Below are 19,552 nucleotides of genomic sequence, written 5' to 3' on the forward strand. Positions count from 1 at the left end.
AGAGACATATGTGTTGGCACTTGAGTAAACACACCAAGCACAGGGATTTTTAATGGATTCCAGAGTTGCTTCAAGTGAATCTCCCAGTGTACAGTATTTCTATGGAGTCCATGTCTGGGGTGCTGTGCATAATAGCCTCAATGCAGATCTGACCCCTCCCCCTCCGCTGAGCTCATTCAGCAGCATACCTCTTCCGTTCGGGAACCAGTTTTGGCTTAGATAGTTGTGGAATATTTTAAATCAGCCAAGTCAAATTGTATAAAAATAGAACACAGTTTATTATCTGTTTCTATGGCCATATAAAGAGTATGCTCAGTTTACAATCAGACACAAATGTGTACACACAAAAGCGTCTGACCAGAAAGTGAGAGCGAGTTCTGGTCAGACTTACAATAAATACATAATTGACATGATGTCAAAAGATGAACAGATATGACAAGAAAGGTAAACACAAATTAACAAAGATGAGAAAATGAAAACAAAAGATGGGTTTAGGGGCTTTGTTGTGTCTCACACAAGAACTGGAGACAAGTTCAAATGTCATATCTGCTGGCCCTTGGCTGTTGTTTTAAGAATAAGACTGTCGCCCTAATGTCTGAGCTGTAGCTAGTTAACTATATTAACCAGTCAACGCTGTACAGAGATTTAACACAGCTATGGACATGATAATATTTTCGATCACAATAGTTTGTTAGATAGTTTGTTAGCGTTATTTGACTTGGAGTGCTTTGCATGTGGGTATGTCCGGTGTGAAAAGGGGGGCCATTCAGCATGCATACCGCTTCTGTTAGATAGTTTAGCGTTATTTGACTTGATGAATTGCATGTGACTTCAAAGCCATTTTAGAATAGGAAGTGTTGAGCACCCTTCTCTTGGTCTGCAACATCTGTTATGCACTTGTATCACTCTGCCTATTTCAATAATAATGGACACCGTATGTCCACAGCATTCGGGGAAATAAATTTGTTAAAAGGAATTTTAACAAATCTGTGCATGTTTTTTGTGTGTGCCATGCATTTGCTCCCTAAGGTATGTTAGATTCTGATCAATCTGGCCAGTATCACGTCTTCTTGTGTTATCCTCTCTCCATCCAATTCCTCTGCGTTGTGTAATTTCTGGCCAGTATCACGTCTTCTTGTGTTATCCTCTCTCCATCCAATTCCTCTGCGTTGTGTAATTTTAATGATCCTGACGTCTCAGATCCTGGCTGATACAATCCTTATCTCTCCCCATTAGTGCGATCCGCAAACCATAATAATTCTCCACCTTCGTAAGAATTCGACACTTTGACACAGCGTAATACCTTACAAGGAGAAGCAGTGTTGATTTTTCATAAACAGAGACCTCATAATCAGATGGGAACCAATTCGTATTGTCCTTGTAAGATCTATTCGAATGATCTTTCGGTGTGTTCAGTCTATCGTCCTCCTGCTATTCAGTCCAATGGTGGTTCAGGCCTTGCCCAGCCAGAAACCTTCTCCCGTTAGCCGAAGCTAATGATGATGTGTCATTCCTCCTCCCCCCCCCCCCCCCCCCCCCCCCTCTCCGTGATGAGAGGAGAGAGTCTCTCAGTCCTAGTCAGATTGTAGTCTGCCCTTAGCCGCTCTTGGTCTGGCTTACACCCGGAACCACTGTCCGCTTTATAGGATCTTCGTCATAGCAACGATAGCCCCGCCCCTCTTCTGGTTGTCATGCGATGCGCTGTCATGACAACTGCTAATAACCTTTCACACATTTCAAAACGTTTCATTACTGTTTCATTAAGATGAGCCTCTCTCCGCCCTGCTCTCTGGGCCCACACTCGCTCTTATCAACTTGTTGTGTCTTAGATCGGAATTCAAAACATTCTGCTCTACTAACGCGGCCTGTGCCTGTGAAACCGCTGGTCCACCACCGTCTATATCATCCCGTGATGACAATGGTATTACCCTCTTAAAGCGTCTCTTTATATCAGTTTATAGACCAAATATACATTGAAAAACCACCAATTTCCCTCAGGTATTACACACGGCTCTTAAAATGTTTGTGGACACACTCTCTCTCTCTCTCTCTCTCTCTCTCTCTCTCTCTCTCTCTCTCTCTCTCTCTCTCTCTCTGTTCCATCATGTAATTTGAAACTCAAACTCTTTGCGCTCTGTGTCATGTCTCATTGTACTGTACGTAGGGCTGGGCGATATGGCCTAAAAATTAAATCCCCAATTCTTTTTTTTTAAATCCGATTTACGATTTTAATCGATTTTTTCTCTCTTGAAAACTAGAAACGCCAGGGGAGCTCCCGTAGCTCACCGCATATCTCGGCGCTATTTCTGCGTCGGGGAAAACCGTGCTCGTCACGGATCTGGGGGACACGAGTTCGATTCCCGGACCCGTCGTCATTTCTCAGAATGTCTTCCCCTGCTCTACATCCCATTTCAACCTGTTTCTGACGGTCATGCTTGACCAGAAAAGCGATAAACGCTAAAGAATAAAGTTTAAAAAAAAAAGAAAACTAGAAACGCCAAGGAAATCATTCAAATAATCAAATAACCTTTGTTTTTATTTGACACAAAAGAATGATCAAACCAAGATGATTGAAGTGCAAACCTTACTTTCACCAATCTTCACTTAAAAAAAATATTATAATATATATATATATATATATATATATATATATATATATATATATATATATATATATATATATATATATATATATATATATATATATATATATATATAAAAGGTTACTCTTGAGATTAATAGTGCAATAACTTGCTTTTTCACCAAACTTCACTTAAAACAAATAAAAGGTGCCTCTTGATCATCAAACAAGAATGAATTTCCCTATTGGGATTAATAAAGTGCAAATCTAACTTTCACCAAACATCATTTTTTGTAAAATAAAGGTGACTAAATTATTTTTTTGAAAATCGATTTAAAATGTTCAAAATCGTCCTAAATCATTCATTCGAATTAATTGATAATATCGATTAATCGCCCAGCCCCGTTATGTCATCTCTTTTCTCTGTGTGACTGTCATGTCTTATTGTACTTTACGTTATGTCATCTATTTTCTCTGTGTGACTGTGTCATGTCTCATTGTACTGTACATTATGTCATCTCTTCTCTCTGTGTGACTGTGTCATGTCTCATTGTACTGTACATTATGTCATCTCTTCTCTCTGTGTGACTGTGTCATGTCTCATTGTACTGTACGTTATGTCATCTCTTCTCTCTGTGTGACTGTGTCATGTCTCATTGTACTGTACATTATGTCATCTCTTCTCTCTGTGTGACTGTGTCATGTCTCATTGTACTGTACGTTATGTCATCTCTTCTCTCTGTGTGACTGTGTCATGTCTCATTGTACTGTACGTTATGTAATCTCTGTGTGACTGTGGCATGTCTCATTGTACTGTACGTTATGTCATCTCTTTTTTTCTGTGTGACTGTGTCATGTCTCATTGTACTGTACGTTATGTCATCTCTGTGTGACTGTGGCATGTCTCATTGTACTGTACGTTATGTCATCTCTGTGTGACTGTGGCATGTCTCATTGTACTGTACGTTATGTCATCTCTGTGTGACTGTGGCATGTCTCATTGTACTGTACGTTATGTCATCTCTGTGTGACTGTGGCATGTCTCATTGTACTGTACGTTATGTCATCTCTGTGTGACTGTGGCATGTTTCATTGTACTGTATGTTATGTCATCTATGTGTGACTGTGGCATGTCTCATTGTACTGTATGTTATGTCATCTATGTGTGACTGTGGCATGTCTCATTGTACTGTACGTTATGTCATCTCTGTGACTGTGTGTCCTAGTCGTCCAACGTCCCTCTGAATCATCTACCAGTTCTCTGTAGTTTTCTGGGCTCCTGAGTTTTGCATACTAGCCATAGGATACAGTACTAATTGTGGGTGTTGTGAATTGATGTGCCTTGCATTCATTCTGCAAAGTAGTACAATATTACCCCTCGTGTGGGATTGTGTCAATCTCTGATGATGTCAGGTGTTGGTCTGCTTCTACACTGGCCTGTAGGTAATGCGATGCGATGTCTGTAACTCAGTGGGTCGAGCATGGCTCTAATGCTGACAGATCTAAGGGTTAGCTAACCACTGGAGTGAGCGATGAATAGACTATAACTTAAAGGGAGAGTCCACATTTTTTAAGAAAAGCTTCATCTGATTTGTCTCAGACTGGGAGTGCTTAAATAAAGCCTATTGGAGGCAGGAAATGTTAGCATTTGTTAGCATCATGCTAATCATGTTCATGGAATATGGAAGTCAGTGGGGGGCGTTAAGTATTTTAAATTCAGTCTCTAAGCAGTATTCATACATCATGCCTCCCACTGACTCTCACTAGCATACTTTTTCATTTTCTGCTTCCAATATCTGAAAAATTAAATTTAAATGGTACATTTTACTTTCTGGACTGACTGAAAGCAAGGGCTTCCAATCAACTAGGCCTCTTAAAGGAACACTCCAACATTTTGGGAAATACACTTATTTGCCATCTTCCCGGACGAGAAGATTGATATCAGTTCCATCTCTGTGTGTCCAGTAGCCCCAGAGAGAGGTCCAGGTGCATGCTATCCTAACTTAGCACAAGGACTAGAAGCAGTAGAGAGCAGCTAGCCTAGCTCTTTCAAAAGTGAAGAAATACAACTTCCAACAACTCCAAAACGGACACACAGAGATTAAATTGATAGCAATCGTCTCTCGTCTGACTCTGGGGAAGATGGCAAATAAATGTATTTCCCAAAATGTTGGGAGTGGTCCTTTTTAAAGATACCGACATCCCATCAGAATAGCCACAACATTGCACACGCTAACGGCGATCCCATCCGTGTCGACTGCTTGTCCGTTCCTCCCTGCCAGATGCTGGCCACTCTTCTCATCATACGCCAGTTCCTCCAGAACATCAAGGAAGTGCTGCAGCCTTACCTGTACGAGCGCCACAAGCTGGGGGAGCTCACCCTGCGAGGCGTCTGGGACCTGCTGCTCTCGGCGTTGCTCAAGTACGCCCGCCTGGCTGCGGGGAAGGCCCAGCTGTCGCCTACGGATCAGGCCATGCCAGGACCAGGCCTGAGGGGCACCAGACCCGGGGTGGGACAACCAGAGAGAAGGTGAGATTAATGTTATTGATAAATCATCAATAAGGATGAGATTAGATTACATTTATTGTAGGGCTGTCAAAGTTAGCACGCTCATTATGCGTTAATGAGTATTAACGCCACTGATTCCTTTGATTGCAAAACATCAAATTTTTTTTTTTTCTTTATTTCTTCATCTTTTCCTCTTAAGTCCAGCGACAAAACAACAACATCAAATAATGTCCATGTCTCTTCCTCTCTCCACACGCAGGGAAAAGAAGTGTCTGAACGGGGGGTGCGGGGTCCCTGATGAGGAGGACGGGGGTGAGAGGGATGAAGGGGACAGTGGGAGGTTCAGTGAAGGAGAGTCGGAGGAGGAGAGTCTTATAGACTGTGGCCTGAAACTGAGGAAAGTCAGCTTCATAGAGAAGGTACGTTTATAGAAGTAAACATCGACCTGGTGTTCTTAATTGTCAACACAGGCGACTACTTCATAATGTATATTTACCATTATACTTTGTATTTGGAGTTGTTTGGAGTCGTATATTCCGTGTGTGATTTCTTCAGACTAAACAAAGGGGATGGTGGACAGAAGAAAAAAAATGTCCCCCGACATCTCACCTCATGAAGAAACCATATATCCATATATTCACACACACCATATGCCAAATGCTATATTCCACTTAATTAAACTGAGCTTACGGTCATGCGACCTGCATCAGACAAGACAGACAATGGATTAGGTTGGATGAAAAGCTCTCCCCCTGTCTCCCCATTTCACCCTAAAATCTATACCTGCTAAATTAGCATGTGCAACAATGGTTTTCCATAGACTCCCAGAGGCACCAGCAGCTTTAAGCTGCATAAAAAGCACATGTTTCTGGCCTGCCAAGTGGTGTTCCCGGGTCGCATCGGACAACTAAGACCACCATTGCGTTACTCGTTACTGCTGGGAATTAAAAAAATAATGTATTCAGCTTAAAGCTGCTGGTGCCTCTGAGAGTCTGTGGAAAACCTTTGTTGCGCATGAATGGACTTGAATTGATGCAGAGCTTGCTCTATTTCTGCTGGGCAGGTCAACTCAGCTCATTTCTCCAAGGTTGCCTACTGCAGCTTTAAATCGGAGGCATTTCGTAATGTATGCTAAGTGACGGTGTTGCCGTTCCGCGCTGGGGCCTCTGACTCCGTCAGCAGCATTAGTATTTGTTTAGCAGCTCTCCTGTTGTTTGAACAGTCATGATAGTATGTGTTGAGTTATATTCAAGTCAAGTCAGATTGTATCACATTACATGTCTCGACAACACCCCCTGACCCTTTAATGAAGATCAGGAAAAACTTCATAGGAAAAGATTAAAGGTAGAAACCTCAAATGTGCAATTCAATGAGAAGCCCCCCCCCCCCCCCCCCCCACGAGGATGGTCTCTTGTTACCCTATTTTCTGTATTATTTTCTTTTCTTTACTATTATTATTATTATTATTATTATTATTATTATTATTATTATTATTATTATTATTATTATTATCATTATGAAGGTGGATAGGAGGCGAGCCTGCAGTGACAACCCAATGGAGGACAGTTTTATGGATGAGGGGAGCCCCACTATGGTAGAGAAGGGGATGGACCCCGCCTCTGTGTTTGAGATGTGTGACGACGACGACGACAACGGCATCCCCGAGACGAAGGAGACAAGTGGGTCAGGGACGGCCGAGGGGACGGCCGCCGCTGCCTCCGCTCCCACCGCCGGCCCGCCGCCCTCTGGGCTGGAGAGCAGCGCGTCGCTACGGCACCGGAGAAGGGGGAGGAACTTAGAGAGACCGGAGCCCAAGACCAAGAGGGGGTCGTGGATCGACCCGCCTGAGGAGAGAGAGAGCACCACGCTGGCGCAAGCGGAGATGGAGAGCTGCATGCAGACGTACGAGGTGAGACTTCACGCCACCTGATAGAGAGCTGCATGCAGACGTACGAGGTGAGACTTCACGCCACCTGATAGAGAGCTGCATGCAGACGTACGAGGTGAGACTTCACGCCACCTGATAGAGAGCTGCATGCAGACGTACGAGGTGAGACTTCACGCCACCTGATAGAGAGCTGCATGCAGACGTACGAGGTGAGACTTCACGCCACCTGATAGAGAGAGCTGCATGCAGACGTACGAGGTGAGACTTCACGCCACCTGATAGAGAGCTGCATGCAGACGTACGAGGTGAGACTTCACGCCACCTGATAGAGAGCTGCATGAAGACGTACGAGGTGAGACTTCACGCCACCTGATAGAGAGCTGCATGCAGACGTACGAGGTGAGACTTCACGCCACCTGATAGAGAGCTGCATGAAGACGTACGAGGTGAGACTTCACGCCACCTGATAGAGAGCTGCATGCAGACGTACGAGGTGAGACTTCACGCCACCTGATAGAGAGCTGCATGCAGACGTATGAGGTGAGACTTCACGCCACCTGATAGAGAGCTGCATGCAGACGTACGAGGTGAGACTTCACGCCACCTGATAGAGAGCTGCATGCAGACGTACGAGGTGAGACTTCACGCCACCTGATAGAGAGCTGCATGAAGACGTACGAGGTGAGACTTCACGCCACCTGATAGAGAGCTGCATGCAGACGTACGAGGTGAGACTTCACGCCACCTGATGGAGAGCTGCATGCAGACGTACGAGGTGAGACTTCACGCCACCTGATAGAGAGCTGCATGCAGACGTACGAGGTGAGACTTCACGCCACCTGCTCGGGTGTCAAAAGTCCATCACACTCCGAATCAAATCAAATCAAATTTATTTGTATAGCCAGAAATCACATGAAATTTTCCCCATTGGCTTTACAAGTCAAGAAGAAACATCACAATAGATCCAGAACAAAAAACACCATAAAATCCACATAATGCAACTTTCCCCAATGAAGATGAGGAATGACTTACTAAAACCTAGCAATAGGGGGGGGGACACCACAGGCGGCGTGGAGGAGAGAAACCTCAGATGGGCAGTTCAAAGGGGATTCCCCAACAGGATGGTGATAAAAAAAAATGTAAGACCCTCCTAAAAGGACCCAGAGTCTGTGCCTGGTCACATATGCTATGGATGATAGATGGATGGAGAATAGAACAAGCGAATAATTGGTATGTATGTATATACCTATACATGTAATGAAACACATACATACATCGTAGCAATAGTATCTAAAGTACATAAGAACATTTAAAAATCAAAATTAAATAGAACTAAGAACAAAAAAGCATAGGAATATGAGCGCTGGTATGAAAATAAGATGAAGGCTAAAAGTCTCCACGGGTGTTTTTTATTTAATTTCTTACCCAGTATGAACATCTTTATCTTTAAGAGTCCACAATGTTATGAAGTTTCATATCGGCACTTGCTAAAGTGGGCTAACCAAAAGACACGCATGCTCGGTGTGCTCCTGCTATTGCCCTTGAGCAAGGTACTGGTATTCTAACTGGAGTTGGTCCCTGGGCGCGGCACTGTGGCTGCCCACTGCTGTTCTCAGTCGTTAGGAGAGGTTGCATGCAGAGGACGAATGTCCCCCCACAAGGATAATAAAGTACAACCTAACTAACCTTGACTAACTCAGGGCTAACTTGATAATTTGCTAGTAGCTCCTGCTGTACTCCTGGCCTGGGGCTAACTGTTTCAGTGTGGAAAGGGGCTATGATTAGCCAAGGGCAAGCCCTGAAGGAAAACCCTGGGCTAGGAATGTGCAGTGTGAAAAACAATAAAAGAATATCCATTGTATTATACGTCACAGGTTAAAGGAACATAATCCATTATTGGATACATAGCAATTACAGTTGAAACCTCAATTAATGTATTATATGTATGTATGAATGTATATTCTAAATACCAAGGGGAGAAAACTATTGATTGAGTCTTAAATGAAGAAATTTTGTAATTGGATTATATAATTGGTTTATAATCCACATCAAATTAAAATCCAAATTTTTTGTTTAGTAAAGCACCTGATCTGGTTTAAAGTCACCATGTAATGGCATTACAGCAGTGGCGAATATTCATGGAAGCCAAGGGAAGCCAAGCTTCCCCAAAAATATAAACAGTAAAAAAATATAAAATATTTTTTTTAATTTTTTTTTTTATAGTTTAACAATAATAAAAAAAATCATTATTTTTCATCTCTATGTTATAATAATGTTCTCCCTCCTGGAGAAATTAACCGAACAAGCGAAACTGCGCCCATTCCCTCTAACACTGTCACTGACTGAGGCAGCCCATACTGACTGACTGACAGTCTGCCAGCCTGGTACCATTATTTTGATTGACATTTGGAGGCGTTTTGGACGCTAGGCCGTTTTTTGTTTTGTTTATTTGTCCTATTGCTTAATTATTAGCCAATAAGGCATGACAGCCATGAGAATTTTTTTAGATACTCGTACTGACTCACAGGACCCCCCTACAGATTTTTTGGTCGAACTACCTAAATTTACTTTACTTAACAATGTGTTTTTATTTCAGGACAAAATGTATCGACAGGTAAAAGGCTGTGCTATGGGTGCATGTTTTAGCCCTTCATATGCAGGCTTGTTTATGGGAAAATGGGAGGAGGACTATGTGTTCAACACTCAAAACGTATTTAAAGATAAGATCATCTGGTGGGCCAAATATATAGATGACATCATTATGTGGTGGAAAGGCACTATTGATGAATTGAAAGCATTTCATAGTTATTTGAACAACACTAACCCAAATATAAAACTGTCTCTAGATTTTAGTCCTGATAAGATCCATTTTCTGGACTTAGAAATCACTAAAGATTTGAATGGTGACCTACATACGTCATTGTACAGGAAGTTAACGCATAAAAATACAATTTTACATGCAGAGAGCTTCCATCCCTCTACTTTGATCAACAATGTTCCCTACGGCCAATTTAAAAGAGTACGTAGAATCTGTGACAGTGAGGCTGATTTTAGAGAAAAGAGCGGAGAAATGTATGATCGCTTTAGAGAACGTGGCTATACACATAATACTCTTAAAACAGCTACGGAAAATACTGGCGCTGCTTGCTTAGATGATAATAGTTTGCTTTAAAACGCGCCCGGCTTCCATCATAATACATCATATTTCAACGCACAGCGCGTTACGCACTGATTGGCTGCGACGGATACAGCGATGAAACCAGTGCATGGCGTGCACGCCCACTGTAAGCGCTATTGCGTCTAGCCCGAGAGAAATGCGGCTACGGCGAGCCCGAGAGAAATACGGCTACGGAACGTATTCTCTATAAGACAGTCACTTCCTGTTCATGAAAAAATTATTTATATTTGATATATTAACGTTATATTGTGCATTTGAAACACAAACATACTTAAAATTAGTAAATATTATTCATTTTAAACATGTTTATATTATTTATAGGGCTATAAAAAAAAATAACCAGGGTTAACCAGGGAGGGCGGCGCTCTAGCGCCCCCATTGACCAGCCACCACTGATCTGAAGCCGCTACTGTAGAACGCGACTCCCTCTTAAAAAGAAAGACACTAAAAGAGAAAACCGATAGGGTGTTTTTCTCTACCACTTATAGTACTAAGGCCCTTGCTGTTCACAATATAATTAAAAAGAATTGGAGCTTGATCCAATGTGATGAGGCCCTGTCTAACATATTCCCTGACCCGCCCCTCTGTACATTTAGGAGAGCTCCCAATCTCGGAGATAAATTAGTACGAAGCCATCTACCGGCAGATGTTAAATCTACATGGTTACCAAAGCCTCCTATAGGAACGTATAGATGTGGTCACTGCGAACAATGCGATGTGGTGGTAAGATCAAAAGGTTTTACCCACCCAGTTACAAAACAGACATATACTTCTAACAGCTTTATTAATTGTCAAACGACACATGTTATTTATATACTGTCTTGTTCCAAATATGACTCTTTTTATGTTGGTCGTACGAAACGCCGCCTACTTGATCGACTGGCAGATCATAAATATGCTATCAAAACTAACAACATGGATTATGCAATGGCTAAACATATTCATGAAGTTCACCATAGTACCTCTGTTTTATTTACAGCTATCGGAATTGACAGTGTTCCACTCACGTCTAGAGGAGGAAATAGACAAAGAATTCTAAACCAGAAAGAAAGTCGCTGGATCGATAGACTACAGGCCACCTCACTCCCAGGTTTAAATGATTCCATAGACATGGTATCATTTTTATAGGCCAGTAGAACACTTTATTTATTTATTGTATTTATACATTGTTATTTATTGTATTTTGGTAGACTACAGGCCACCTCTTTGCAGGTTTAAATGACTCTATGGACATGTTGTCACTAAGTAGATTACATTATATAGTAGTATTTTTTCTCTTGCATTACTCAATGCTCTTACATTGTTGTTTTTGATAATTTTTTATATTATTATTGATCTATTCTATGTTTGTTTTGACTCATTTCCTTATGTTGTTATAATATTTTGAGTGTGTGTGTGTATATATACATATATAATATACAAATTTGTTTATTTCTATTTCCAGTATATTGCTAGCCAATGTACAATCAATTGACAATAAACTGGACGACATCCGAGCAAGGATTCAATACCAAAGAGACGTTAGAGACTATAACGTTCTCTGCTTCACCGAGACGTGGTTGACGCCGGACGTCCCAGACCACGCCATACAACCGGCCGATCACTTCTTCATCCATCGCAAGGACAGATCAGCATTGTCCGGCAAACAGCGTGGAGGAGGTATTGCCTTCATGTTTAACAACAATTGGAGCGATCCAGCTAACGTGAAGGAATTATCGAACCACTGCTGCCCAGACCTGGAATATATAACCATCAAGTGTCGTCCTTTCTTCCTCCCGAGGGAGTTAACGGCGATCGTCCTGGTCGGAGTGTATATTCCACCGCAAGCCAGCAATAGTGCCCCGCTCTCCAGGCTCCACGACGAGGTAAACAAACTCCAGGCAGCGAACGTTAACGCCGCCATCATAGTGGTGGGTGATTTCAATAGCGCCAATCTGAGAAAGGTCTTACCTGACTTCTATCAGCATGTGACTTGTAACACCAGAGGCGGTAACATCCTAGATCACTGTTACACGCAATTCAAGGGTGGCTACAAGGCTCATTCTGCTAGTGGCTTTGGTAAGTCAGATCACGCGTCCATTTTCCTTTCACCAAAGTACAAACAGAGAATCAAAAGCACTCCTGTAGTCTCGCGAGAGGTGCAGAAATGGGATTTGACGTCAGAGGAGACGCTCCAGGCTGCGTTTGACTGCACAGACTGGAGCGTGTTCCGCGACACAGATAACATTCATGTCTACACGGAGACAGTGCTGGACTATGTTCGTACTTTGGTGGAAGAAACAATCCCCACTACCACAATGAGAGTTTACCCAAATCAAAAACCCTGGGTAGACAAATCCGTCCGTGAAGCTCTGAGAGCGCGCACCAAAGCATACAACGACGGCCTAGTGGCAGGCAACATGAATGACCACAAGGTGGCGCGATACAACGTAAGGAGGACAGTGACAGAGGCCAAACGGCGCTACAAGGATAAAATTGAACTCCAGTTTGAACAGGCTGACTCTAGAGCTATGTGGCAGGGGCTCAAAACGATGACAGACTACAAAGGCGCCTCCCTCAAACTGAACAGTGACATCTCCTTAGCAAATGACCTCAATACCTTCTATGCGAGGTTTGATGCTGGTAATAACAACACCAGCCCACAAGCCACGGCAATGGCATCCCTGGCCGCGTCCTAAAAGTCTGTGCCGACCAACTGGCCCCGGTATTCACTGACATATTTAACCTGTCCTTAGAACAGGCTGTCATCCCCACCTGCCTGAAGAAGTCCACTATTATCCCTGTACCCAAAAAATCCAAGCCTGCTTGCCTCAACGACTACCGCCCTGTAGCTCTCACCTCCATAGCCATGAAGTGCTTTGAGAAGCTAGTAAAGGGCTACATCTGCTCCTCCCTCCCCATCAACATGGACCCCCTGCAATTTGCATACCGCCCCAACAGGTCCACGGAGGACGCCATAGCCCATGTGCTGCACACAGCAGCATCACACCTGGACAAGAGGCAGGGGAACTATGTGAGAATGCTATTCATCGACTACAGCTCGGCATTCAATACCATAGTCCCCTCCATACTCATAGCCAAGCTCAGGGACCTGGGCTTGAACTATGACCTCTGCCAGTGGGTCTTGGACTTCCTGACGGGCAGACCCCAGGTGGTGAGAGCAGGCAACTGCACCTCCTCATCCATCACCCTCAACATAGGGGCCCCCCAGGGCTGTGTTCTGAGTCCCCTCCTCTACTCCCTGTACACACACGACTGTGTGGCTCAGCGGAGTAGCAATACAATCATCAAATTTGCTGACGACACAGTGGTGGTGGGCCTGATCTCTGCCAACGACGAGAGGGCCTACCTGGAAGAGGTCAAGGTCCTGGCGGGATGGTGCCAGGAAAACAGCCTCTCCCTGAACGTCAGCAAAACAAAGGAGATGATTGTGGACTTCAGGAGGTCGGGGGTCAAGGACTACAGCCCCCTCAGCATCGACGGGGCACCGGTTGAGAGAGTCAACAGCTTTAAGTACCTCGGAGCCTACATATCCGAGGACTTGACATGGACCACACACATTGACAGTGTTGTGAAGAAGGCACGACAACGCCTCTACTTCCTCAGGCGCCTAAGGAAGTTCCAAGTCAGTCAGAAGATCCTTAAGAACTTCTACTCATGTACAATAGAGAGCATCCTGACTGGCAACATCACCTCCTGGTTTGGGAATAGCACTGCACAAGACCGAAGCAGACTACAAAGAGTGACACGTTCAGCCGAACGCACAATTGGAGGGGGGCTCCCCACCCTCCAGAACATTTACAACAAGCGTTGCAGGGGCAAGGCTAAGAGAATCATTAAAGACTCCAGTCACCCGAACAACTGCCTCTTTGAACTGCTGCGGTCAGGCAAGCGATACCGGAGTCTCAAGGCGAGCACAGAAAGACTCAGAAGAAGCTTCTATCCCCAGGCCATCAGGCTGCTAAACGAACAATGAACACTACACAACAACAACCATCAAACGCACATAGCACACACATCCACACGCACACACTCACTTTAAACAAACACACTGTAGCACCCACTCCACACACTTTATAGCACACACCCACTTTAAACAAACACACTGTAGCACCCACTCCCCACACTTTATATTTATTGATGAAGGATTGCACTACAACTCGTACACCTTACTGTAAATTGTACCTAAATTGTACCTCATCCCATTTCTGCTTTGCACTATATAGGACTGTACATTAGTACACTGCATAGTATTGTATATTATATGGTAACTCAGTTACGTCTATTCTGCATCGAACATTGTACATATGTCTATACTGAACACTGTGACCTCATTTTCTACTTCTAAATTACATGCTATACTATGTTATTTGATACTATCTTGTCTAGCACAGTCTCTGGAGCGTAACAGTAAGAAGCATTTTGTATGAAAGTATTCTGTACTTCTGTATGACAACTATTAAAGAAACTTGAACTAGTATTATTGTATATTCCTTCAACTCAAGTTGAGAATGTTGCTTTGCCTTCATTCATTTGGGACCAGCTGTCCCCCATTGTAATTAGTCACTCCCTGAGTTTAGTTGTTTTTTCCTTTTTTCTTTATTTAGTCACAGTATTGTCTTGTCACAGCTACAACACCCTGAAGAAGGCCATGTAGGCCGAAACATGTCGGTTTTTTTTAATATTTTTCTAAATAATGTAAGCCAACAAATAAAGGCTTTTTAAAAATGTGTAGAGCTGCCTTGGATCTCAACCTTTCTTTTATAAAAGATTCTAGCTGGGTTGGGCTTAGCTCCTAAACCTTAACACGGCCCAGCTCGGTTCTAGGTAAGGGGGAATATATTCTAATTTTGCTTCATCCCCCCCCCCCCCCCCCCCCGGCCAATCAAATCACATTAAAAGCTAAACGTGACAAAACGTCAACGCCTCGCGGGCACTTTCAAATTCTCTAGTACTGTAGATAGCGTTGCAATCATGGAAGGAGATATTGTCGACTTGCTTGCTAGCTAACATTATGTTGTAATGTTATGCGTGTCTTGTGAATGTCTAAACAAACGGCATTGTTTGATTGATTGATTGAAAACTTTATTAATGACGCAATGAAGCATACAACAAGCATTACATTGGCCAGGTAAGTGTAATACTGTGTTATTATTTGACGGGCCGCCGAGCCATACTGTACATGGTGACTGCTTGTTTTGATGGGCCGCCGAGCCATACTTTAATAACTGTATACTGTATGTTCTACCATGTCAGCAATATCTTGACATATTCATTTTTGGTGGGTTAGCCTAGGCTAGCTAACGGCTAACGTTAGCTCCCTCCTCCATGTAACCCGGTGGGTTAGCCTAGGCTAGCTAACGGCTAACGTTAGCTCCCCTCCATGTAACCCGGTGGGTTAGCCTAGGCTAACTAACGGCTAACGTTAGCTCCCCTCCTCCATGTAACCCGGTGGGTTAGCCTAGGCTAGCTAACGGCTAACGTTAGCTTGAATGGCGGGGATTCGGGGGGAAGCCATATTGCACTGCGGAGACACGTTGTGAGCATGTTTGTTTACAGTCTGTATGCACTATGCAGTACACTACTGGCAAGTATTTCATATCTTAACCAACATTGCAAGACGCTTATAATGGGAGGGAGGAAGGAAAGAGGGGGAGAATGAGAGACAGAGAGCAAGAGAGAGAGAGAGGAAAACTAGAATTCATCATTCACCTTATGTAAACAAGACTAAAGTATTTTTCTGGTCTGCATCCTCTTAGCAGTTGTTTGTATTGAGCCATACTGTATTGTACCCATTCTTTGTGTTTGTATAGTAGAACACATTGCTTAGCAGAGTTCAGTGATGTGAATGCAAATGAATGGAAACTGTCAAGTTGATCGACAGATTTTGACTGTAAGAATCTGTAAGGGCATTAATGGGAGCAATTAAATATATATTTTTTAAAGTAACTAAATAGTGGGCGGTCAGGTGGCGTAGCGGAGATTGCGCTCGTCACCAATGCAAGAGGCTGCGGTCTCGACTCCCGGAGTCAGCATTGCCTTGGCTTGGGCTGATTGTCATACTAACTTGTTTGGCTGGGTTAGGGGGAGGGAAGCCGTGGGTGGGAAACTGCCGTTGTGGACAGCGACGCCTACAGGTCAGGTCTGGGCGCTTGCTCAGCGGAGGCAGGACTTGATGAAGGTAGCGTGACCTCCCACACGTTACACTTCACCAATGAGAGTCCTCGCTGCCAGGTGAAAAAAGAGTCACTGGCTGTCGCCGCACGTGTCAGAGGAAGCGTGCGGATAAAGAGCGGATTAGATCAAATACATAAAAAAAAAAAAAAAAAAAAAAGTAACTAAATAGTTACTTTTCACAGTCATGCATTACTTTTGGGTGTAAGTAACTAGTAAAGTAATTTAATTACAATTTTTCAGTAACTAGCACAACACTGCCGATATCTGGTCTGACCCATGGACTATAGTAGCTATAACTGTATCTATTGTTTACACTTGAAATGTGTATTTTTATTTAGTGTGCATTTTTATTTAGTCACAATATTATTTGGCTTAAATATTAATTAAAATGTTTAATAAAAATAAATATATAATTTTTTTTTGCATCCTCTGTTATTTTACCCACGCGACGCCACTGCATTACAGTTGTGTGTTGCTTCTGTGTTTTGATGTATTGCTGAATGAAAAAGGCTGTTTGGGCTGGACTGGATGCTGGGAGGGACTTGATTTGAATATTGACCAAAGATAGCCTCAAAACGGAGAGTGTCCGTGATGTCAGCCCTCAGTCCATTGTTGACGACCAATAGGAAGAAAGTACATCATCGGAGGTGGGAAGTGGGATTATATTTCCCACTTCTATAGATAACATTCAGCCACTAGATGTCGCACTAGAGCACCAGCATGTCATTTATCCAATCATTTATTTTCATTTCAACCTTTATTTAAAATCGTAAGCTTCTGAGGTTTCCCTCATTTACAGAAACGACGATTGTACAAATGTAAACAGTACATAATAAAAGCAATATTCACAGACAATTTTACACAAAAGAGTACACATTTAAAAAACGTTTTAAAATATTTTTTTTAATCAGCTAAAACAGTTTCAGGTTACACAATGGTCTGAAATCATTCGTTTAAACTAGTGCTGTCAATAAATAATTCTTCTTTTTACGAATTAATCTCACAATTAGCATTTTTCAACTCTAAGACCGAAGCTTGTAATATTGATATTTACTTGAGTAAAATCATGGAATTAATGTAAAATCAAGACAAAGAAAGTATATTTAGATTCAAAGACTATTTTTTTTTTTTTTTTTTTGATCTTTTTCCCCCTCCATTTTCCTCCGATTTTCTCCCATCCCAATGTTAGTCGTATGCCAATTCCCAATCCCTTCCTGGTCGCTGCGCGCACTTACCCCCCACAGTCAGATCATCTGGGAGAGTGGAGGCTACCACGTGCTACCTCCGACACACAACCAGCCAATCACCGCTTCTTTTCACCTGGCAGCGCGGATCCTCCCTGAGAGGGCGTAGCGTGTGGGAGGATCACACTATCCCCCTCAGGTCCTATCCGCGCTTAGCAGGCGCCCCGACCGAACTGTAGGAGTCGCTGTTTACAACGACCCGGACCCACCCCGCCAGCTTCTCCCACCCTCTAATACAGCCAATTGTATTAGTGTGGACGGCCAGCCAAGCTGGTGACAACCCCGGAGCTGTCACAGCTCCGGGGTTGGTGACGAACGCAATCTCCGCTCGGCCACCTAACCGCCTTCAAAGACTATTTTAATAGCTTTCTTTGAATACAGTTTCTCTCCTGTGAAATACAAATGTTCAACAAAACCATCAACATTGACTCAGCTAGACCTCTTTCTTATATCTGCGGCGCTAAGATTGAAGATTTTTCACTCCATAGATTAATCTAGATTAATTTATTTTAATGCTTTAGTTTAAATCATTTAAATTAATCTCAAGTTAAAGCATTAATTTTCTAGTTTAAAGGGGAACTATTTTACTATTTCTTTCACTATTTGGGCACTTTTACACAATTCCTGTGAGTCTATGGAACACCTCTGTAATATATATATTTTTTTTATTCATTGTTTTGTATTTCTAATCAAGTCCTCAAAAACAGCATTTTTCTACCTCAAGATTTCGAGCTGTTTTGAGCCTGGGCTGCAGGGCGGCACCTAAACCACTGCGGAGCGTCGTCGTCTATCTCAACATTAACATGCAGCGGTGACTATATGACATCACATATAGGCACATTTTCAAACGACTCAGTTCAGTGAGGGTGAATATTGTGAGAGGAGAATTGGAAGAATGCGCCAATATGAGAATTTTGAGACATAGATCATATTAATATAAGTTCACATAGCTAGGAAACAATGCTAAACACTCAAAAAGGCCATTTATAAGATAGTTCCCCTTTAAACATACCAAGAGAAGGGAGAACCTCCAAGTTCAGGGAGAGTTGAAGGACATTCCAAGAGTTAGAGGCATCAAAGGAAAAAGCTGACTTCCCTAGATCAGAACAAACTTGAGAGACCCTAAAAACCATCCAGTCATTTGATTGAGTTGAATAGGTTCCAATATTCCAATCTAACAGTGAAGAGATATTTAAACAGGTTGTTCACCAATAAGGGCTTTAAAAATAAATAAAATGTTTGTTGCGCCTTTCTGCAAGAGAAGGCCAACCCACCCTATCATACAGGACACAATGGTGAGTATCATATCTGTCATCAGTAATAAAGTAAGAGCTGAGTGATACAGTATGCAGAATCCAGAGGTTTAAGAGTTGATACCGCAGCATGCCTATAAATTACATCACCATAGTCCAAAACTGATAAGAAGACTGATTCAACAATTATTTTTCTACTAAATAGAGGAAAATTGGATCTGTTTCTGTACAGGAAACCAATTTTCTGTCACAGTTTAGAGGCAAGATTATCCACATGGAACTTAAATGTAAATTTCCTCGTCAAGCCACAGGCCAAGATATTTATACTCAGTGACTCTCTATACAAGAGCCACTGACAGTAGATATCTGCACATTATCAAAGTTAATATGTCTGGCTCTAGAAAACAACATGTATACATTTGGTCTTACTAGCATTAATAACTCATTTAAGATTAACAAGGGCACCCTGAAGAGCATACAAAGAAAGTTGCAATTTCTCAGTGGCCAACTGTACAGAATAAGCAATAGAGTACACAATTGTATCATCAGCATACAAATGGGCATGACATCCGTACAAAGAAGAAACAATATCATTAATGTAAATCGTAAAAAGGACAGGACCCAAAACTGAACATTTCTGCACACCTTTGGTCCATTATACTTATAGTTCCTATCAAATAAATTACCAGCCTCTGCAAAATGCCTATTGAAGGCGACACAAA

The 19,552-nt window shown here is 42.6% G+C and overlaps 1 protein-coding gene across 1 annotated transcript in view; it reads left to right on the forward strand.

Annotated features, from left to right (window-relative positions):
* ano8b (anoctamin 8b) overlaps nucleotides 1-19,552 on the forward strand; it is a gene marked incomplete at its 5' end in the record, with an annotated part of 202,263 nt that overhangs the window by 162,280 nt on the left and 20,431 nt on the right. Inside the window, 3 exons of the mRNA XM_084310479.1 lie at nucleotides 4,864-5,111; nucleotides 5,350-5,509; nucleotides 6,613-6,999. Coding sequence (XP_084166605.1) covers nucleotides 4,864-5,111; nucleotides 5,350-5,509; nucleotides 6,613-6,999 — 795 coding nt within the window. The remainder of the gene's footprint in view (nucleotides 1-4,863; nucleotides 5,112-5,349; nucleotides 5,510-6,612; nucleotides 7,000-19,552) is intronic.

This window comes from Notolepis coatsorum (genome assembly GCF_963971535.1).
Source record: "Notolepis coatsorum genome assembly, chromosome: 3".
Taxonomy (NCBI): Eukaryota; Metazoa; Chordata; class Actinopteri; order Aulopiformes; family Paralepididae; genus Notolepis; species Notolepis coatsorum.